The 23245-nt window shown below is 43.0% G+C and overlaps 1 protein-coding gene across 1 annotated transcript; it reads right to left on the reverse strand.

The window, feature by feature from the left end:
• Positions 1-2844: 2844 nt before the first annotated feature.
• On the reverse strand, positions 2845-22528 carry LOC125631333 (uncharacterized). Its single transcript, XM_048837833.2, has 5 exons — positions 22386-22528; positions 21398-21983; positions 15859-16397; positions 14255-14321; positions 2845-10221 (listed from the first exon to the last, which is right to left on the reverse strand). Exons 2-5 carry the CDS (start codon positions 21981-21983, stop codon positions 8702-8704), a joined length of 2712 nt encoding a protein of 903 aa, XP_048693790.2. The 5' UTR covers positions 22386-22528; the 3' UTR covers positions 2845-8701.
• Between the last annotated feature and the right edge of the window lie 717 nt (positions 22529-23245).

Raw genomic sequence — 23245 nt, forward strand, 5'->3', positions numbered from 1 at the left:
TCTAAACCATTGTGTTTGGACTGAAGTGTTTGGCAAACTCCATTTGGGACAATAGGATATGTGCATATAATTTTCTATTAATGACGGACTTTATATGAGCTTGTATTGTCCAGGAGAGAGCTGGGAACTACAAGATGTACATTTCTGGGGAAAATCTGGGCCTGGGAATTTGCTGGTGTAGCTCCACTGTCTAATTCAAGAGTGGCTGGCTATAGCACTCATATAATATAACTGGGAGTAATTTAGATGCTGGAGGCTGTGACAGCAGACGAGGAGTGGTTGCTCTCACAGCAAAGTAGTGTAAAAGGCAACCCGGGTTGGAGAACTGAGGGGACATAGCCGTTCATTGGTCCAGATTGTACCTGGGTACTTTGTCACCAGGACAAAGAGGGAGGAAAAACTGAAAAATGTGGGTGTTCTGTTTTTTGTTGGAAAAAAAAGCCTTTTAAAAAAATTTCTATTTTTTCCGCAAGAAGAGATTAACAAAAATTGACCAGCTCTACTTTCATGCTCCAGCCTGGTATTAACACCTGTGTATGTGAGAAATTATCTCATTTTTAAAGGGATGGCATTTAACAGCATTGTACTATGTTGTCTGACGTGATAGTAGTTAGAATTTCATATCTAAGAGACACTTACAGAATGCACTCTTATGTTTAGTTTCTTTAAGTTAAGACAAGAATTCAAAATTCCAAAGAAAAAAGAAAGACTTAGGAAAACTACATAAACTGCAGTCACCTAAAGAAGCTGTATGTTTGCAAAGTATATTCAATCACTTTCCTCAAACAGCTCAGTTTCTTGGCTCACCTTCTTCATACATTTCACAAGGCCCTCTTTTACCTCTCATTTTAATTTTGTGCATCTAGGCCCTGATCCTATAAAATTAAGCAAATGCATAAATCTTTGCAGGATTAGAGCTCCAGATTGTAAATTCTCTGGATCACAGTACCTGCATCTTTAAAGCGTTTAGCACACTTTTGGGTACTATGTAAGTAATGCAAATGGCTGAAGAATTTCCATCTCAATTTTATGTTTTTAAATGGAAAATGCTTTTTTGATCAAAACAAATTTTCATGACAAAAACCATCATTTTGATCAAACATTTATTTTTTGATAACTGAAAAAATATTTTTGAATGTTTGAAAAATGTTTGAAATATACTTTACCTTTTCTTTCATGATAGATCTTTACCTTTTTCACCCAACTCTCATAATTAATAGTTTCAACAAAAGATACATTTGTGCTTTAAAAATATTTGGCAAGGGCGCCTAGGGCTTAATCATGCACCATTCTGGGCACACGGACCCTGATCCAGCAAAGCACTCTAATCATGTACTTACCTTTCAACACACAACTAGTCCTAGGGTGCAATCCACAAAGCAACTTAGGCTCCTGAGCCCCCATGCACAGCACCGCTACAATCCATGAAACTCTCACCTGGCTGCTAACCCTGTAGGTGCCTAAACTCCCTCAGCACCCAACTTTCCACTTTAACAGTTTCTTAGCTGCCTAAGTTTTAGGCTCTGAGAGAAGGGAGACCCCTGTTCAAATCCTACCTCTCAGGAGAGTGCTCTAACCAGTGAGCTATGGGGTCTCCCTCAGTCTCTCCTGTTGAAGCTGTTCCAATGACTTAGTTTTTATCCTAACTGGAACAACTTCAAACAGGAGAGACTCAGGGAGACCGCATACCAAAATATGCCATAGCTCACTGGTTAGAGCAGTGGTTCTCAACCAGGGGTACGTGTACCCCTGGGAGTACACAGAGGTCTTTCAGGGGGTACATCAACCCATCTAAATATCTACCTAGTTTTACAACAGACTACATGAAAAGCACTAGCAAAGTCAGTACAAACTAATATTTCATACGACTTGTTTATACTGCTCTATATACTATACACTGATATGTAAGTACAATATTTATATTCCAATTGATTTATTTGATAATTATATGGTAAAAAAAGAGAGTCAGCAATTTTTCAGTAATAGTGTGCTGTGGCACTTCTGTATTTTTATGTCTGATTTTGTAAGCAAGCAGTTTTTAAGTGAGGTGAACCTTGGGGGTACGCAAGACAAATCAGACTCCTGAAAGGGGTACAGTAGTCTGGAAAGGTTGAGAGTCCCTGGGTTAGAGCACTCACCTGGGAGTGGAAGACTCCTGTTCAAATCCTTTCTCCCACTCTAGCAGAGAGGGGGGAATAGAACCCCACATCCCAGGTGAGTGCTCTAACCACCAGGCTAACAGTTAGAAGATGGGCACCAACTCCTCCCTTCCCTTTTGGTGTTAAGTGAGGCAGGTATCTAACTCGTTCCCTCAAGAACTGGTTTAGCAGCCTATTGCAGGTACAGTGGGTTACTGCTCACAAATGGCTAAGCAGAGCGAGGCACCTAAGTCCAGGTAACAGGATGGTGCCTATCAGAGAGGGACGGAGCTTAGTACACTCTCTCTCTTCCGCATCTCCTATTGGCTGACTTAGGAGGCTCCCTGCCTAGCATGCTGGCTTTTGTGGATTGCATTCTTAGGTGCCTCTCTCTTCCCATTCATTGTACAGGGAGCCTAAGCATCTAACAAGTTTCATGGATCACAGTGTTGTTCCTGTCATTTTTCTAGGATCCTAGAAGTCAGGTACCGCAATACTCAGCTTTGCAATGCTGAAGTCCCTTTGGGGATCCCACCCCTTTGACTTCATTGGCACTGGTCACTAGCTTAAAGTTAAGCACTTGCATAGGTGCCTTACTGGATCTGTGCCAGAGTATTCAGAACCTTGCAGGATCAAGCCCCTAACTATTCTTATAAATACAGATAAATACTCCTATTTCTTCTCTGAATTAATATTGTGGTAACAATTATTAAAATAAAAAACTTTAATTTATTAAAAGCATTTATCAGCTTGATAACATCAATTACAAGTTTTTAACTATTCAGATAACTAAATTTGCAAGAGTGCAAAAAACCCAAAACTCTGACGGCCCCTAGAAATACAGGCCTAACACAATTTAAACATCATAGGCAAGCAATGATGACACAATGGTAAAACATCAATTGACTTCAGTGAAACTAGGATTTCACCCCATCATGGTAATAGGGCATTAATCAACATTCAAGTCAGTATGTTTTATTTGTGTTAAATTTTCTTAAAATATAAACAATATTTTTAAATCAAGGTAATATTTGGAAACATGATACCTGATAAAAAATACCATAAACTAATATAGTTTTCATAATGTAATGTATTCTACATAAACACCAACAGAAAGCATAAAAACACAATATTAAATTAAAATATACTTAAGCTATCCCTCCAGGTTTGACACTATAGAAATATAAAAACTTTGTAAAATTAATAAAATATATTCAGATAAAATGTTTACAGTTGCAAAATGTTTAGAACACACATTGAAGCAGAATGTCCCAGGACGGGGTGGTCAGGGGCAAGGAGTTGAAGGGGGTTGGATGGGTCGGTGGTTTTGAGGGGGGCAGTCAGGAGATGGGAAGAGAGAGGGGGCGGACAGGGGGCAGGGGCCAGGCTGTTTGGGGAGGCACAGCCTTCCCTACCCGGCCCTCCATACAGTTTTGGAACCCTGATGTGCCCCTCAGGCCAAAAAGTTTGCCCACCCCTGTTATACAGGAATGGCAGTCCGTTATAAACCAAGTTATCTTTCCTTTGTATAAGCAGCATTAGAAAGTCTAAAGTATTTCCCTTCTGTAATGGACAAGTTTATTTCAATGAACTACTGCATGTTACACACATATTGTAATGCAGTAACCTACAGGACTGCATATATGCATTAGAATAGGTTCCGTTTATCCATCTCTACCAGTATTGGCCAGATTCTGCCACCCTTGTTCATACTGCGCAGTACCTTACTTTGCAATTATCTGCATTGGAACTACTCACAGAGAAAAATACCACTGTGTGAGCAAGGACTGGAGATGTATTTATACCATGCTCATGTCCATGGTACTGGAGCAAAATGTTGTTTATAAATGGATTTTGCACTTGAAGTATCCAATATACAGTATTCTGATATCAGAAAGAGTTAACTTTAAATTGATTTGACTAAAGGAGTTCACGAATTGTCAACAAAAGTAGATAAAATAAACCAATTATAAGGAAAATATGCAATTTGGTTATATTCTGGGTATAACATTCATTTTCACTGTGCCCGATTCCTTTTGAATAATATTTGGTGTAGGATTACAGTGCACTGTTGGTGATCGTATCCTATAGTACACAGTACTGGTTTCAGAGCACATATAAAAATGTGGAGGCCCACGGTCTGCTCTTAGTTACACTGGTGTAAATCAAGCGTGATTCCCAGTTATTCCAGACTTACCTTCGTGTAACCAAAGGCAAAATCTGGACTGAAATATAGATGCTGGGTATTTTTAGTGAGGAGGGCAAGGAAACAATTGGCTACAACCCACTTGAAAGTGAAGTCTGCTGTAAACTATTGTTAAAGAAGTATTTGGAGAGAAAGTGATTTGTCCTAATCTGCCTGCATCCTTTGAGATAAGTTGTGAAAGACAAGCAGTATTTGCAATGTTTAGTTTAACCACTTAGGAGCCAGACCTTGCATTCCGGCCATAGGGCATCCAAAACTGTCTTTGACTTGAAATTTTGGGGGTGCTAGGAATGCAGAATCAGGAGCATAGTGTAGTGAAGCACCTCTACTCTAAAAGCTTTTTCTTAGCCTTAATATTTATAATACTCACTGGTACCTGCCTAGTGGCATTTCTAACCAATGCATAAAACACACAAAGCAAGCAATTACAGCATGTACATGATCTGTGTTATAAAAAATTTCACTGAATATATTCATATTAGGACACACAAGCAATTCCATAAATATTGTAATCCCACCCAAATACAGTATAGTCAAACTGAGCTGGACTGCATCTAGGCAAATGACACCATGTTGATTATATCATGATAATTCCTGTGTTTTACTCTGGGGACACGGGGTCAGATTCTGATCTCAGTTAGACAGGTTTAAATTTGGAGTGACTCTACTAACTTGTAGTTACATCAGTATAAATCTGGGGTGACAGTACAGAATGTGGCCTCCTGTCCACAATATAACTTCAGACAGGAAAACACTGAAGAAAAAACAAGGCCATTATACCTGTGGGAGCAGGTGCCTTTCCTAACCTGCCTATACTATGCTGAGTCAAAGACTCAGCTGCTTCCTGGGGTTTTGCTTTATTAACAAAGAAATCACCAGTAACTAGGGCCCTACCAAATTCACAGCGAAGAAAAACGCATCAGGGACCATGAAATCTGGTCTTTTATGTGCTTTTTACCCTATGCTATACATATTTCACAGGGAGACCAGCGTTTCTCAAACTGGGGCTTGACCCAGAAGGGAGTTGCAGGGGGGGTTGCAAGGTTATTTTAGGTTGGTCATGATATGGCCACCCTTACTTCTGTGCTGCCTTCAGAGCTGGGCAGCCGGAGAGCAGCAGCTGCTGGCCAGGTGCCCGGCTCTGAAGGCAGCGCCCCACCAGCAGCAGTGCAGAAGTAAGGGTAACAATACCACACCATGTCACCCTTACTTCTGTGCTGCTGCAGGCGGCGGCACTGCTGCCTTCAGAGCCGGGCTCCTGGCCAGCAGCTGCCGCTCTCCAGCTGCCCAGCTCTGAAGGCAGGGCTGCTCCAGCAGCAGCACAGAAATAAGGGTCGCTGTACTGCAACTCCCCCCCTCCCCGTCAATAACCTTGTGACCTCCCCCCAGAACTTCTTTTTGAATCAGGATCCCTACAATTACAACACCATGAAATTTCAGATTTAAATAGCTGAAATAATGAAATGCGTGATTTTTAAAATCCTAGGACCGTGAAATTGACCAAAATGGACCATGAATTTGGTAGAGCCCTAGCAATAAGACAAAGCTCAGCACAAGCCTTCTCTCCAAATTTGCCTGCTCCTAGAGGTCCTACCTCAGGGCTGCTCAGCCCACAGTGGCTCTCTAAAGATCCACTTGTACCTCCCATATATCCTTGTGAAGTAACAAGCCTCCCTCTGTGAGGCAGTAGAACCCATTCCACCTTTTTTCCACTAAAAATCAACACCTGCTAACAGGGTGGAGTATTTTAGGCAAAAACTGCCAGCTTTTTGCAATCTGCTTTACTTTAAACACATTAAACCAGTTAAAAATTATTTGAATAGTTTGCTTTACTGGGTAGTCTCTTAGGAATTAAGCTTACTGACTTGTTTGTTTGCCCAGTCTAACTAGGCTACTAGAAATGCTACTGCTCTCAAGTGAAAGGGCTCCTCTGTATAAATCCGTTCAAGACAAATGCTCTAATTCCAAGAGTTCTTGTTTTTTCATACTAAATGTTCTCTACAGCCACAAAAATATTTTCCAAGTGTTGAGAACTCTCAGTCTGGGATAAAGTTTTACTTCTGCAGTACTGGAGTTTATTAATCCCTACTAAACTTCTAGTCAGAGTTGGTGAAATACTGGCCTCACTGAAAATCAGTGAGAGTTTTGCCTTTGGGTTTGTCTACATGGTGCAGCAAAGCACATTAGAGGGATGTGACCTGTAGAGAGCTCAAACATGGCATATTCTAACCGCCCCATGTAGACCCTGTTAGCGTGCACTACAAGGTATCTAGTTCACATTAACACAGTCTGAAACAAAACAATGTTAATCCAAAGTAGTAACCTTTTAGAGTGCACTGGCAGGGTCTACACAGTGCAGTAAGAATGCAACATGTTCGACTATGTCTACACTATGCAGCTTTTAGCGACACAGCTGTGCCGCTATATCCATGCTGCTAAAAGGTGAGCAGTGTAGCTGCTGTTTGTCAGTAGGAGAGAGCTCTCCTGCCGACAAAAAACTTCCACCCCCAAAGAGCAGCGTTACTATCGGCAGGACAGCACTCCTGCTGACAAAGCACTGTTCACATCGGCGCTTGTTGTTGACAAAACGTTTATCTTCCAGGGGGTGTTTTTTTAATACCTCTGAACGACAAAAGTTGTGTCTTTCACTTGCCAGTTAGACAAAGCCTTAGAGTGCTCTACACATCACACCCCTCTAGTGTGCTTTTTGGTAACATGTAAACAATGGAGTCGGAATTTTACCCAATGTGGTTTGCACTGCTAATTGGTCAGGACCCCCAATTTGAGAAATGCTGGTCTCCCCCAGCATTTGTATAGTATAGGGTAAAATGCACACACAAGACCAGATTTCACAGTCCGTGATCCTTTTTTCCTGGCCAATGAATTTGGTAGGGCCCTACTGATATCCCAGACATAGTGAAGCCATAAGGAAGAACGTGGGTCTACATATATAAGCTTAGCTCAGGTGTGTGCATAAGTGTTTATCTCATGCATAGCATAGCATCACACACACACAGTTAGCGGTCTGAACAGGGGAAGAATGCCCCAGGTACCTGCATATTAGACTAGACTGAGGTAGCCTCCAGGTGCATTATTAATGCCAATTTTCCCATCATCCCATGTGGATTATCTATGCCACTTTTCCCACATGAGCCAGAATTTGGTCCTAATAAAGGAAATGAGAAAGAGGCAAGAAGGAGCGAAAGAAGAGTGGAGAAAATGAGAGAGTGTTGATATAGTAGGAAAGAAGACCAGAAGGAAAAAAGTTTGATGGAAGGCCTAGAAAAAGAGCAAACAAAAGTCAATGATATTAATTACATTTTCTTATTAGAGCTGACTGAACATTTTCACCAAAAAGATACATTTTTGATTAAAATGGGTTTTTTTAGCCAATTTTTTTTTTTAATCATTCTCTCAACAAATCATTGTGGTACAAACATTTCAGAAAGTTTCATTTTGTTTCTTCTGAGATTTTTGTTGTTGTTGATCTGGGGGTTTTAAGAAGTTTTTTTGCGGGAGGTGTTTCCCCTGCTTCCTCTCACTTTTTTGTTCCCTCCACACACCTTTTTTTGGTGAAAAAAAGCTTTTTTAAAAAAAAAAAAAAAAAAAAGAGAGAAAGAAAGTGGAAGGAAACACCCCTTCCCCCCCAAAAAAACCACTTAAAACCATAATTTCCCCCATTATAAATAACACTAAAATTGTCGTTTACCTTACAATTCTTTTTGGGGGGTGGATTGGGGAGCAGGGTGACAATTACATTATATTTGTTGAACAACCCTCTTTCTTACATTCTAAGCATGAATGCTGAGCTGTTACCCTTTTGTCTTTACTCTGAAGCACACTTTCTCCTTGCCTATATACAGGGAGCACCGCTATGTCAGAGCCTGACAAGATGAGTTTGTCTTACCTAAGGCAAGCGCATGTAGTCCTGGCATTACCCAGTATATGTAGTAAGGGATAATGGCATTTGAAAGCAGGCCTACATTGTTTGGGTGTCTTTGCTGTTGCCAATTTCAATACTTTTTTTAAAAATAGCATTTATTCTGTTTACCTTCCCCTCATATTATTGTAGGTCCTGCAAAATCTGAGTTCAAGAGAATGTAAGAAGTAGAGCCTGAGCTGGACTCCCAACTCTATGATCCGAGATGTTAACAAAGCAATCCCTTTGGAAAATCAGAAACATTACTTTTCTTTAGATGATAATCCAACCAAAGATTATTTTTAAAATATTCCTCGTGGTAAGAATATTTTAATGTGATGTTCTGTACACATAATCTAGGGTACTGAACATATGTAGTATGACAAAATTCAAAACCCATTGCAACTGTCCATTCAGGCTTACTTCAATCCAAAGTAATTAAGATGAAATCCATAAAATAGATATGCTGGTGCTATGTTCATGAGCAATCTGATTGATTCTTCCACGCACACAGTCAAGAGAAATGGATATCAATGTGCCATTATGCACCTCGAAAGAAGAGCGGAGGGACACACTAGTCCACATACTTCCCTCAGGCATCTGACCTCCAATTTGCTGGCCAACTGCTGTGGGTTGCATCTGATCACTGATCAGATGATTTAGAGTCACTTTGAGTACATTACATGAGTGGATCAGCTTTAAATTAAAAGCAATGCTGGCAACTCCCCTTTCAGCAAATCTGAAGTACTTCTGAGCAAGTTCCCCAGAAGAAACAAGCTGTATCTGTTTCTCACTGGTTGAGACCTGGGCGAAATCCAGTAATTTGTTTCTGACAGCTCCTGTAGGCAGTCGTGTAACAGAGACTGTGGCTGAGATGGCAGTGGAAACTGCAGATGGGATCCAGATGAGGCTAAGCATACTAATTCCAGAGCTGTCTCCAAAATATCGAACATTACATTGAGCTGGAGAAAGGATCTCAAAGCTAAGAAGATCCCCACTGTTGACTTTTGTGGCCCCAGAAGCAGATATTGATGTGTCTCTGTAATTTACACCAGATTTATACATGTTCATTAATTCTCGGTTAGTACCATTCCTATTGATATAAGAGACCAAGGAAAAGCCTTCACGAACACATGTATGGCCCATGGAATAGAGTGCTTGGTGAAAAACAAATTTTATGACACCCATTTCAGTGAACTTTATAGCTCTGCCATCGTGAGATAAACTTAACATGTAAGGGTCAGAAACAGAAATAACTTTAAAAGTAGGTCGATAGTTAGTTTGGTAGTGCATTGCAGTTGACATCTGTGCACTCATAGCCACCGCACCTGTATCATGGGACAACCAAAACAAACTGAGTGGAGCATTAAGGTCATAAATATTTAAGTCTTTACTTTGGTTGCAGAATTGATTTGGACTCTTCAGAAACAGAGAGAGACTTTGGCTTGGTTCCACCTCCGCCGCGCTGCTTAAACTGGTGCTCTGAAAATATTTTCCTTCTGGTTGTTCAATACGAACACCACTCAGTTCGCAGCCTTCCTCAGTGTCATTTAATTTCAAGGACAGCTGGAGAAAGTTTCTGCAGTTGTGCTTTACAGCAAAATTGAGGTCAGTCCACATCAAACCATGTTGCCTGAATACCAGGCTGTTATCTTCAACAGATACGACTTCACAGTGAAGCTTTCCCTTTATCTTCAAGTTTAAACCAGGGTAGACCTGAGCTGTGCCAGACTTTGCTGAGGGTAAAACAATGTTTGCAGCCCATGATTCAGAAAGCTTGTTCTCACTGTCTGCTGAACAAACAGTGTCAGTGACTGGGGAGCAAGGGAAAGCTACTATTCCGTCTTCACACTCTAAACAAGCCTGGCATTCCTGCATTTCTTTATTAAAGAAATATTCCTCTCCACACAGTCCCAAGGCTGCATCTTTTTCAGCAATTCCAAGGCATCGGAAGCCACCTGTTTGTAGAAGTAGGCAGTTTTAGTCACAGGCACACCTTCTGAGCCATTTGACACTAACAAAGCAAAAGTAGGTTATTCAATATTGTCAGAGCACCCTTTATTCCAAGAATGGGTTAAATACTACAGCCTTGATACCTCACCGCATTCACGCTGCACCCAAACAGAGTGGGAAAGGGGAGCTGCAGGGATCCCAGACCCCAGTGCATGTTAGGGCTGCTCTTATGCAGCACACCAGTAGAGGATGAGGCACAGGGGATGCTCCACCACATCCCTTCCCCACATGTGCCCCTCCTTCCTCTTAGGCAGAGGTTTGTGGGGTTGGCTGATACAAGAAGTGACAGTGCCCCTTTTAACAAGTGGAGAGTTTCCGTGCACAAAGAGAGTTCTCCACCAGGTGTCTCTGACCAATTTAAGCCCACTTTGCATGGGTGCACCTATTCACCTGGCAAATAAGTAGCTCACAGAATATGATCCTGAAGGACAAATATGGAAAAGTGGCCTCTACCTTTGGATGCCCAGCATTAGAGAGCTATGGCCTGATTTTCAGATGCACTGAGCACACACAGCTGCTATTGACTTCAGCTGGAGTTGTGGGGGACCAGCATCTTTGAAAATCAGGCCACCGGTGTCTACATTTGGAAAAACTTGAAGCACCCTAAATAAAGGAGCTACACATATTTGTGCCAAAATGACTAATTGTTAATATGCTCTCTATCCTTTCAGTAACACTGAAATGTAGGGCTGTATAACTGCATGATTATGAGAACAAGTAACATCTCCTGTGGAGCAAGGCAGTATGTACTTATGAGAGCTGGTTGGGAAGTGGTAACTAATTTCCACAAAAAAATTCAAATGAAAAACTTAAAAAAAAAAAAAAATCCCCACAGAAACTTTGTTTTTTCAATGAAAAACAAAACAAAAAACCCTCCATTTTTTGATTTTAGAAAACCAAACATTTTAGGGTTTTTTGTAATTAAAAAATTCCCATGAAAACTTTTCATTTTGAAAAACATCCATTTTTCACTGGAAACAAAGTTGTTCAAATGAAAAATTTCAACCTTTTAAATCTCATACTAATACTCTAACTTAACATTTAAAATAATAAAATGTATTGCTATTGAATACAGTAACTCCTTGCTTAATGTTGTAGTTATGTTCCCGAAAAATGCTACTTTTAGCGAAACGATGTTGAGTGAATCCAATTTCCCCATTAGAATTAGTGGGGGGGGAGGTTCCAGGGAAATTTTTTTCGCAAGACGAAAGACCTCTCATATATATATATACACATATATATACACACACACACTATGAGTTTTAAACAAACAATGTAATACTGTACACAGCAGTGATGATTGTGAAGCTTGGTTGAGGTGGTGGAATCCGAGGGTGGGATATTTCCCAAAGAATGCCTTACTGCTAAATGATGAACTAGCACTCAGCTGAGCCCTCAAGGGTTAATACATTGTTGTTAATGTAGCCACACACTCTACAAGGCAATATGAATGGAGGGAGGGGAGACAGCATGGCAGAGAGAGACAGAGACACACACCGTGTATGAGAGAGAGAGAGAGAGATGCGCATTGCCCCTTTAAGTACGGTGACCCCACTCTAAGTACACTGCCTTTTTAAGTAGATCGGCAAGCTGAGACAGCAGCTGCTGCCAGCAAGCTCTCTCCCTACTGAGCACTGTCATGTCCCTCCCTGCTCTGTGGAGATGGGGTACAGGAGCGGGTAGAGGGGGACTCCCTGACATTAGCACCTCTCTTCCTCCCCACCCCCCTGCACAGCAAGGAGTCGTCTCCGGGGAGCAGCTGCAAGGCAGAGGGCAGAAGCAGCACGTGGCAGTGGGGGGAGGGACAGCTGAACTGCCGGCAACTGATAGCCTGCTGGGCAGCTATGCACAGGGAACTTAGAGGAGAGGGGAGCTGATAGGGGGGCTGCCGGTCCACCCTGGTTCCAAGCCCCCATCAGCTAGCTCCAACGGGCTGTTCTTTCTGCAAGCAATGGACAAAGCAGGCTGCTGTCAAACAACGTTCTAAAGGAGCACTGCACAACTTGAATCGAGCATGTTCTCTAATAGATCAGCAACATAACAACGTTAACCAGGACGACTTTAAGTGAGGAGTTACTGTACATTCATCCCTTCTAAAACTGGTTTATATTGTAGAAAAGGATTTTTTTCTGAAATGTAGTTTGCTTCTTAAAAAATATTTTAATATATATTTAAGCAAGTTTTTAGACTCTAGCTTTACACAGTTTTTTTGTGGGCAGGGTGAGGAAGGATGTCTACTGTTCTTCTCGGTTCACTGATGAGCCTTCAAATCTGCACACCGCATGACTAACCCTTAGATCAAGGCTGGATCGTCTAAGAAGAAAGATTAGTTCTGTATCAAGCTAATCTACCTCTGATTCTTCTTTGAGCTCCCCCCGCCCCATCACATGCATACACACCTCTTTTGAGATATTTCCTGAATTAAAGAATAAGCATTAATTCCAGGGAGCTCTTTATATTTTGCTCTGTAGAAAATCTCTACAGCATCAGGCCATGCAAGTCCTCTAGGCGCATAGACACATAGCGCAGACTGATCTACTGAGAGATCAGGGCTGCTCGCTGCAGAAAGCACACCCCCACTCAGCAGCAGCCACCTTTTTACAATCCAGTCTCTAGCAGAGCTCCTCAGAGAGTGGGTCAGAGCAATGGAGAATAGAAGGCTCCTCGTTTCATGCAACTCTATCCTGACTTGCTCTCTTTTTCCCCTCAGACCAAAGCTGTGCAGTCCACAGGAGTTGGGGAAGCCGGAACCACCTCTGTGTAGTTCCATGGAGGCTCCACATCCAGCTCTCGACCTCATGTGTCAGACCTAATTCCTCTCTGCTTTTCCTTCCCAAAGCAGAATCTGATTTCAAGGTCCCTACGAAGAAGTACATTGGGCTTGTGTAAACTAAGGGATTGTCTTAAACAAACAGGCAACAGGTCCTGAAAATAGCAATCTTCCTTAACAATTAAAACAATTAAGTTATTGGGAGAAGGGAACTCTCCCTCCCCCGTAGATGAAATGGGGTGATTTACAGAGGATGGAGATTGTTGACCCCCTTCACCTTTGTATGGGCCATCATTACATTGCAGTGTTCCCTTCCTTTTGCCCCCATTGCTATGGGGTTTGGGTGGGAAGGCAGTGGGAGTGACAGAGAAAGGACAGTCTTTAACCTGAAGGACTCTTCTCATCTCCTTGACTGACAGTCCAATCGCAGAGTTCATAACCAGTGAATGCTGGCCATGTAGTTCCTTTCAATTCTTGCCTGGCTAACTGACAGGCAAAAAAGAACAGTCCTTGTTGATTTAGCATGCTCACTGCGTCTGTTGACTCCATACTTGTGGGCCGGACTGCCACGTTGATTGGGAAGGGGCCACCTAAGGTAGGTGTCAGGCCAAAGCTGGGGTGGAGAAGGTTAACAGAACTTGTGGTTTGGAGTCACTTAGGATGGCATTATCGAAGGCACCAAAGAAACTGGAGGTGAAAACTGGGGCTTCACGTCTCAATACTAGACAATACTATTGCTACAAGGCGCTTCAGATACTGCAAGGGGGGAAAGCTATATAAGTACATATATTAGTTTAAAAAAAAAAAAAAAAAAGAAGCAACTGCAAGAGATAAATGACTCGACTATCCTTCCAGGGCAGTTGGCCACCAGGGGTAATGCCATTGATTCTAATGTTGTTACTCCTAATTTACACCAGTGGAAGTGAGAGGAGCGTCAGGCCCAAAGGCAGTATGGCAATTAAAAAGCCAAACAGAAGTAAGGACAGCACCAGAGGCTGTGAAGAGTGTTATGCCTGAAGCAGCCCATTCGCCTCCTAAGATTAGTTTTCATTCTTACAGCCTACCTCTCTGTGCCAGGTGCCTTTGATTTTCATTGATTCCAGCATCCTAAGCACTTCAGGGCTCAGCACCTAGCAGGACAGTGCTCTTCATTGCCTTTTTGTTCTTTCACTGAAGATGTGTTTAGCCACAGAAAGGTAGGAACTTACCTGGAGTATTCAGGCATTTTATTCTCTCACCACAAATGTTGGGAGATTCAAAGCATTCATCTCTGTCCTACAAATCACAAGAATCTTATTAATTTCACTTTTAATGAAATGGCTAATATGAAAGCTTTAAAACAGGAAAACACTTACTTGGAAGGCCAAATGAAAAACATTTTATAGTTCAATTATATAAAGCATCCAGTTAAATCACGTCAGGTTTGTAAATTGACAGCCACTTAACTGTACTGGTTTTAATAATTTTGTAAAATAAACTTCTGAGGATGCTGACATGTGTGTCAGTCATTTTTATGTAACTGTATTAGCATTAATCAGTTGGCTTCCACTGATCCACAATCACTCTCCTGACCTGATCTTTACTCAGAACTGCTCTCCCTCTCTGACCTGGCACTTTCCAAATTCTCTCTGACAGTATCCTCCTCTCCCCCAATTCCCTGCTCTGTCTCACATTCCTTCTGTGTTCTCTGAGCCGTCAGCCTCCAACTTCCGACACACTTTGCTCCATCTTCCCCCACTAGCCTCCCTCTCCTCTATGCTATTCCCCAATCTCAGTCAGTCTGAATTTCCAACATCTTCCCATCCCTCAGGTCCTCAAACAGTGTCATTTTTCCATCTTCTTTCCCTCCTCTTTCCTCACATTGATGGTCTCACTGAATCATGTCATTTCTCCAGAACTCACCCATCCCTCTCACTCCTCCCAACCCCCACCAAAACTGTTGTCTGAGCTCTGATTATTTCTTGTCTTGATTATGGCAACCTCCTTCTCTCTGGCCATCCGGACATCCATCACACCACCCTTTCAACATGTCCAGAATGCTGCCACTACAGTCATTTACTCTGTACCTTGCACTGAGTGTGTCCAGCCACTTCTCAGTTTCCTCCCTTCATTTCCTGTACCAGCTGCATTATCTTTAAAGTCTCTCCATGCCTTCAAAGCCCTTTGTAACCTGACTCCTATTTACCTCTCTGCCCTGGTCTCCTTTCACGGACCTCCTCACCCACTTAAGCTCTGCCCAAGCTGCATGTCTAACAATCCAACCCATGTCTCTCTTCAGTTCTCAACTCTGGGACTTTTCATGCCTGCTTATATGACTGGAACCACCTCTGCGACCTGCTGTTTCCACCCTCTTCTCCAAGTCCCTCCTTAAAATACATTTCCCTAAGGCCCATAAACCACAACCCAATACTGTAAGTTATTGGAAAAGAGATGCCTATATAAAATGTGGAACTAACAAAAACCAAGCATATTTATCACTGTTCTCGTGTCCCCTCCTATGTTTGTACAATAGCTGTTCAAATTTTAAGCTCTCTGGGACAAGTTCCTCGTTTTCATCTGTCTCCAAAACACCTAGTTCGCTGTTGGCACTAGAGACTAAGAAATGTATTTAGTCGCAATTCATTAAGCAAATACATTACTATTAACACAGGAGAACCTAAGAATCCTAAACTTGGCATGGCATAGAAAACTTATACACAGAATAGGATCTCTTTCCTTACTCTCTGAATAGCCTCAGTCTCAGAATGGTATCGTCTATAAGCCTGACAAAATGCTTGATCTACTTATTAAAATACACAGAATAATATTTCACCTGGCAAATCCGATCGGCGTTTGCAGAACATTCAGACATTTGGAAAAAGCCAGCAGGACACAAGGTGCATTTTTCACACCGTGATGGTGTCTTTTGGAAATTGCAAAACTCATCACTTTCACAAAGGTCACAGTCCAGCAAAGTCTCCCCAACATTAATCACTTTTGCATCAACTTCTACTTTATGTACAGAGTATGACTTTTGGAGATGATTTCGGACCTGGTTCTGAAGTCCTTGAAGCTGAGCTTCAAAATAATGTTGAATATCCTCATGCAAACTCTGGAATGACATTTGTTTCACTGTGTCAAAAAGCATGCCATACTGGACTTTTATCAGATCCATTTGCTCATACATTTTTCTTTGTTGTTCAAGAATTTCTCGTTGCTGGCTAATTAATGTGCTCTGTTGTTCAGCAAGTTTTTGTTGCAAATCCACAATTATCTTCTGTTGGCTTTTTAACATTTCAACAAATTTCTCTTGGCCTTTTGCAAGCTGCAGTTGTAATATTAGTGCATCTTCAGATGGAACTTCATTTTCTCCTGAAATACAAAACAGTCTATTACTTTTCCTGGCAAAAAATAAATTTTCCAGATTATATTATCTCCTCAACTACCTCCTCAAAATTCCATCAGACCTTTCTTTTAATTAAATGTGATTTAATAAAATATCACCCCTACTCTGAAGATCTAAAATGTAAGAAATAACCTTCTCACATATCTTTCCTATAAATAGTCCTTAGGGATGGTGTCCCTAGCCTCTGTTTACCAGAAGCTAGGAATAGGTGACAGGGGATGGATCACTTGATGATCACCTGTTCTGTTCATTCCCTCTGGGGCACCTGGCATTGGCCACTGTCAGAAGACAGGATACTGGGCCATCTTTGGTCTGACCCAGTATGGCCGTTCTTATGTTTTTATGTCCTTAAATATATGAACCTTGAAGCTTGTGTGCACAAGCAAAAATTAAAACCTCTTTAGATTTATCTTCATAGTCAAATGATAATGGACTCTTTTTTAAACTACCCTCTGAAGTTAAAACATTTATATTAGGGCTGTCAAGCAATTCAAAAATTAATTGCGATTAATCGCACTGTTAAACAATAATAAAATATCATTTATTTAAATATTTTTGGATTTTTTCTACATTTTCACATATATTGATTTTAATTACCACACAGAATACAAAGTGTACAGTGCTCACTTTATATTTATTTTGGATTACAAATATTTGCATAGTAAAAACCAAAAGAAATCGTATTTTTCAATTCACCTAATGCAAATTATGTAGTGCAATCTCTTTATCATGAAAGTTGATCTTACAAATATAGAGTTATGTACAAAAACTAACTGCACTCAAAAATAAAATGTGAAACTTTAGAGCCTACAAATCCATTCAGTCCTCCTACTTTTCTTGTTCAGTCAACTGCTCAAACAAATTTGTTTACATTTGCAGGAGATAATGCTGCCAGCTTCTTGTTTACAATGTCACCTGAAATTGAGAACAGGTGTTTGCATGGCACTGTTGTAGTAGTTGACGTTGCAAGATATTTACGTGCCAGATGCACTAAAGATTCATATGTCCCTTCATGCTTCAACCACCATTCCAGAGGACATGCATCCATGCCGATGATGGGTTCTGCTCGATAATGATCCAAAGCAGTGTGGACCAACACATGTTCATTTTCATCATCTGAGTCAGATGCCACCAGCAGAAGGATGATTTTCTTTTTTGGTGGTTCTGTTCTGTAGTTTCCGCATCTCAGTGTTGCTCTTTTAAGACTTCTGAAAGCATGCACCATGCCTTGTCCCTCTCAGATTTTGGAAGGCACTTCAGGTTCTTAAACCTTGGTTTGAGTGCTGTAGTTATCTTTAGAAATCTCACATTGGTACCTTCTTAGCATTTGGCAAATCTGCAGTGAAAGTGTTCTTAATACGAACAACATGTACTGGGACATCATCCAAGGCTGCTATAACATGAAATATATGGCAGAATGTGGGTAAAACAGAGCAGGAGGCATACAATTCTTCCCCAAGGAGTTCAGTCACAAATTTAATTAAACACATTTTTTTTTAAATGAACGTCGTAAGCAGGTCCTCTGGAATGGTGGCCGAAGCATGAAGGGGCATATGAATGTTTAGCATATCTGGCACATAAATACCTTGCAATGCCAGCTACAAAAGTGCTGTGTGAATGCCTTTCAGGTGACATTGTAAATAAGAAGCAGGCAGCATTATGTCCCATAAATGTAAACAAACTTGTTTGTCTTAGTGATTGGCTGAACAAGAAGTAGGACTGAGTGGACTTTTAGGCTCTACATTTTTACATTGTTTTGGTTTTTGAGTGCAGTTATGTAACAAAAAACCCTATATTTGTAAGTTGCACTTTCACAATAAAGAGATTGCACTGCAGTACTTATATGAGGTGAATTGAAAAATATTATTTGTTTTATTATTTTTACAGTGTAAATATTTGTAATAAAAAATATAAAGTGAGCACTGTACACTTTGTATTCTATGCTGTAATTGAAATATTTGAAAATGTAGAAAAACATCCAAAAATATTTAATACATTTCAATTGGTACTATATTAACAGTGCAATTAAAAGTACGATTACTCGTGATTAATTTTTTTAATCGTGATTACATTTGAGTTAATCGCGTGAGTTTACTGCTATTAATTGACAGCCCTGATTTATATTAACAATAGAAAAAATAAGTAACATTTTCTAAAGCAATAATCCACACACTCTCTAGCCCTTCATGTCTAATAGTAGAATTTTACTAATCTATGTTTTATGTATTTATTAAAAATACAAAACTTCTATCAATATCTTCTTTCAATACTCCATACTCAAAAACTATGGGCCTGATCCCAAATACACTCACACACAAGTAACTTTATACAAGTAGTCCCACTGAATGCAAGGCATGAGTGCAGGACCAATTCCTATATTGATTAATATGTGCACTGCTTTAATTCAATATAACAAGGCTGGTCAGTTTCACGAACAACATTAATAGCCATGCATGCTAAAGTAGGGGGGAAATCAAGCCTTCAGGACATCAGTTCACCACCACTGAGGGGCAGGAAGGACTTTATCATCACCATGCAGAGCGCTACTCTACATGGACAGGTACAGTATGGAATTGTGTTAACATTACCTGGGAACATCAAGTGTACAACACTGCAAGAGGCAGTGGCTGGACTTTATTTATGGTTACAAGACTTTCTTATATTTAATTATTTTATTCCCTCATCACCAGGCATATATCAATCATTTTTCCAGCAATCTTCCAAGTCTCAAGGTGCTTTACATGCACACAAAACTCTTAAGAACAATTACGCAGCTAGCATGCTGAGACCACAGCCTATCTTGCTGACCAATACTGTCTCATTGTTTCTTTGTATTCCCTAATCTGTCTCTGTTGTCTCGACTTATACTTAGATTGTAAGCTCTGTGGGGTAGAGACCATCTTTTTGTTCTCTTTTTGTACAGCACATATAAAATCTACCCATCACTATAATCCTCACATTAAACCTATCATATCCCTTCATCCCTCAGCCTACTGTCTTCACCAATGTCCAGGGAAGGAGGCCTGGTTTTTCCAATATGCTCAAGCGGTTAACAAAATTATAGAGGACCAAAGGGTATTAAAAACATCTTAAACTGCCCGTGTTAGCCCAAATAATCTCCTCACACACACTCTGTAACACTCCAACCGACCAAACCTCCCCAAAGATGATTCATAGTCCAAACAAATGCTTCAGCAAAAATGTGCCCTAAAACAGCGGTTCTGAGCCAGGGGTCCAGGGATCCCTGGGGGGACACAACCAGGTTTCAGGGTGTCCACCAACATAAACCAGAGAGCAGAGTCAGCGTTAGACTAACTGGGGCCCAGGGCAGAAAGCCAAATTCCAAGCCCCAGTGCTCGGGACTGAAGCCAAAGCCCATAGCAACTTAGCTTTGTGGGGGCCCCTGTGGCATGGGATCCTGACCAATTGCTCTGTTACCTCCCAATACCGGCCCTGGCTTATAATCAACTGAAAAACAATTGTTGTGGCACAGGTGGGCCACAGAATTTTTATAGCACGTTGGGGGGGGGGGGGGGGGCAGAAAGAAAAAGGTTGATAACCCTGCCCTAAAAGTCAAGCCTGGCAGTTCATCAAGATCTGACTGAGGGAGTGAATTTTATAGCCCAGGAGCTCTTAGAAAGAGCAGAAACTTGAATCTGGCTATCCCTGATGAGTAGCCTAATCACTTTATTATTCTGAGGTAGGAGGCTGTCTCCCTGGGTGTGACCAGAAATGCCATCCTGGACCTGACAATATTTAATTGAAACTGATAGTGGAACTACTAGCAGGAATGTTTCAATGAACCGGAAGATTTTGCTGAAAAATCCACAACAAACGTTACTGTTTATGCACTTAGCTGGTATAAATGGGTCCTGAGAAACCCTCCAGGGCACATTTTCCTCTCACTTACTGTGGTTTTACAGCAGTGCGAGTCAAATTACTTAAGTGGAGTTGCTCTTGATTTTATACCAGTGAGAATGAAGAATCAAGCCCTTTGCCTTTATCCTGAGAAACATAATTTTGACCCTTTGTGCCCTCCCTGCAGTTTCAATTGGACATAGCATACCTTCATACTAAGGTATTAAAAATTTGACAAATTCCACCCTAGAAGTGTCTGACTTTCCATGATGGTGTTTTAAATGATATAGCTGTAAAGTGCTCTGGAATCCTTGCACTCTGTAAATGAGTTATCAATTATTATTAGTGAGTTTGTCAATGTCTGTAGGATTCTGGTGGGCAACACTAACTGTGCCTGATTACCAAGTCATTCCTTCTGGATGCAGATGTATTTTCATCCCACTCAAACCTTCTTTGGCTTTGCTAGAAATTACAGACATCAGAAATAACAGATTGCGAAGCTAAATAGAAAATGTTTTCACTTTGTAAAAAATAATTGATCTCTTATTTTGCCAGGCTTCCTCTTCTGCTCCTTTGTTGCTTCCCTCATTTGAGTGTGGGGAGGGGAGAAGACGACAGTTCTTGCCCTGCTTGGAAAGACTAGGGCCACAAATTTGGGCCCAAATTTTCAAAAGTGGCCATGAGTTTGGGGCATCCAGCTCAGCACACTTTGGGCCTCAATTCCAGAGGTGCTGAGGACCTTCAGCTCCCTATTGACCCCAGGTGGGGCTGTGGGCACCCAGCACCTCTGAAATTCAGGCCCTAGGTGTCTCATGTCTGGCACCTCCAATCCTGAGGGGCACTTAAGAAAATGCTACGCTTGGATCTTGGCTAGCGGAGAGGCAGGGTGCCAAACGCTGGGTGTTGGAGACAGGCACTTGGGCTGGGCTCATGGCCCTACCCAATGCAGGCCCCTGGTTTCTCCGGGCCAAGTCACTGTACTGGTGGCACTCCCAGCCTCCTCAGCATGGGGGCAGCAGGGGCCAGCGCACAGTACACACATCCCTGGGGTGGGGGCTAGCTCTCCCAGCTCAAACCCTGCCTGCCTCGCTCTGAAGCCAGCACCCACCTGGTTTGAGGTCGCAGGTGAGCTGCACGCCCAGCTCCGAGGCCGGGTAGGCGAAGTCTTCCGCGAGGAACTGGGCGGCTCGCTCCGCCTCTCGGAGCAGCCGGGCGGGCTCCGGGCAGGCCTCTCCCTGCTGGGCGCACTGAGCCCTGCTGCCCGGCCGCGACTTGTGGCGGAGCCGCAGGGGCAGTTTGCATTCAACGCCCTTGCAGTCCCGGCTGGTGCCGTTGGGGGTCCGGGCGGCGCAGTCCCCTCCCGGGCAGCTCTCCCCAGCGCCCCTAGCGGCCGGGGCAGGGAGCTCCGGGCTGAGCTCGGCCGCGCTCCTGGCGGGGACGGCGGGGAGAGAGGCAGCGTGCTGGGCGCTCGGCGCCTGCTTGCCGCGGACGGTGTGGGGGAAGGAGCGGGACGGGCGGCTGGCTCTGCCCGAGCAGCGGGGCCCCAGGCACTGCTGTCGGGGCGGATCTCTATCGCCGCACAGGGCGCCCCGGCAGCCTCCAGCGCCGCTGCCTCCTCCCGCTCCCGCCAGCAGCGAGAGGCAAACCCCCAGCCAGCAACAGGAGCGAGCCCAGCGCAGCATCTCCAGCCGCATCTGCAAGAGAAAGAGCGAGACAGCGAGCGGTCAGGGGGAGCAGCCGCCCCAGCCCCGCGCAGGGGCTCCCAGTGCCTGTACCCCACTCTGCTCACTCGGCGCCCAGGCTCCGTGGCCAGCACTGTTTTGCTTTGCAGCAGGCACGCCCCACTTGCAGAGTGCACATGCCCCCGGGACCTCCTAGCTCGGTAGGCTCACACAGGCACCCTAAAGGGTTCTTCCAGAGCCGGGGGTCTCTGCGCGCACACCCACCCACCCCCCGGGCTGCAGCGAGCTGCAGCTTCCTTCCCCACTCCTTCCGACTTTCTGTGCGTCCCCGCGCCTGTGTCAAACCCTGGGCAAACTCCTTCCAAAGTGGGGCTTGGCTGGTTCCATGGGCCCGGGAGTAGCCAGCTGCTCTACCTAAGAGACGGCGCGGAGCTGCACTTGAGAAGGCCACGCTCTCTGGAGCTGGGCGGCTTGCAAGGGCCAGGCAGGGAGCGGAGGGAGTTTCCTTCCCCAGTCGTGGGGCCTGACCTCCTCTGCAAGCCTGGAAGAATGTTAATGTAGAACATTCCTTAGACTTCATTAGCATCCCCTTCCCCAAGCACCTCCCTTTAACTCTTGCGACTCCAGCGCCCTGGGCTGCGGGGGAAGGTACCTCATAACAAAGATTACACCGCGTAAAGCTTTTATGCCGTGAGGACTTGCATACGCCGCTATCGTAAAGACAACAGGCCTAAACAGCCGCACTTCACTTAAGACAAAGCAAAAGGCAGGGCTCGCGGAGCGGATAAATGCGGGAAGACTGCGACTGTGACCTCAGGGGCTAGCAAACGAGGGACGTTTATTCAAGAGTAAAGTCGACCTTTAGCTAAGCTGGAAGCTGAGGGGGAAGAGAGGGGTTTTCACTTTAATCCAGAGGTAGTGCTAGAGTTGAAGCCTGGTGGTCTCTAGTTTAAAAAACTTTACCCCCATGATACTTCTGATCATAGCAAGACACTTAAGGAGGTGGGAGAAGCAGTGTACGTTTCAAGTGCTCCATGAATAACTCACTAGGGTAGACTCACAAATCTCATCTCTGCCAGGTGCTTATAGAAGAAAAACCAGCACATTTTCTTTCAAAGGGTATGTCCACTTTATTACCAAGTGCAGTTGCACTTTCTGTTATTGGATTTGACTATCAGCAAGGTACACTGAGCTATATTGGGTAAAGTCATACCTATAACCAGAAAAAAAAAACCCAGTATATATTAACTCAATGTCTTCAACCGTCTCCCCTC

The sequence above is a fragment of the Caretta caretta genome, chromosome 2 (assembly GCF_965140235.1).
Source record: "Caretta caretta isolate rCarCar2 chromosome 2, rCarCar1.hap1, whole genome shotgun sequence".
NCBI lineage: Eukaryota > Metazoa > Chordata > Testudines > Cheloniidae > Caretta > Caretta caretta.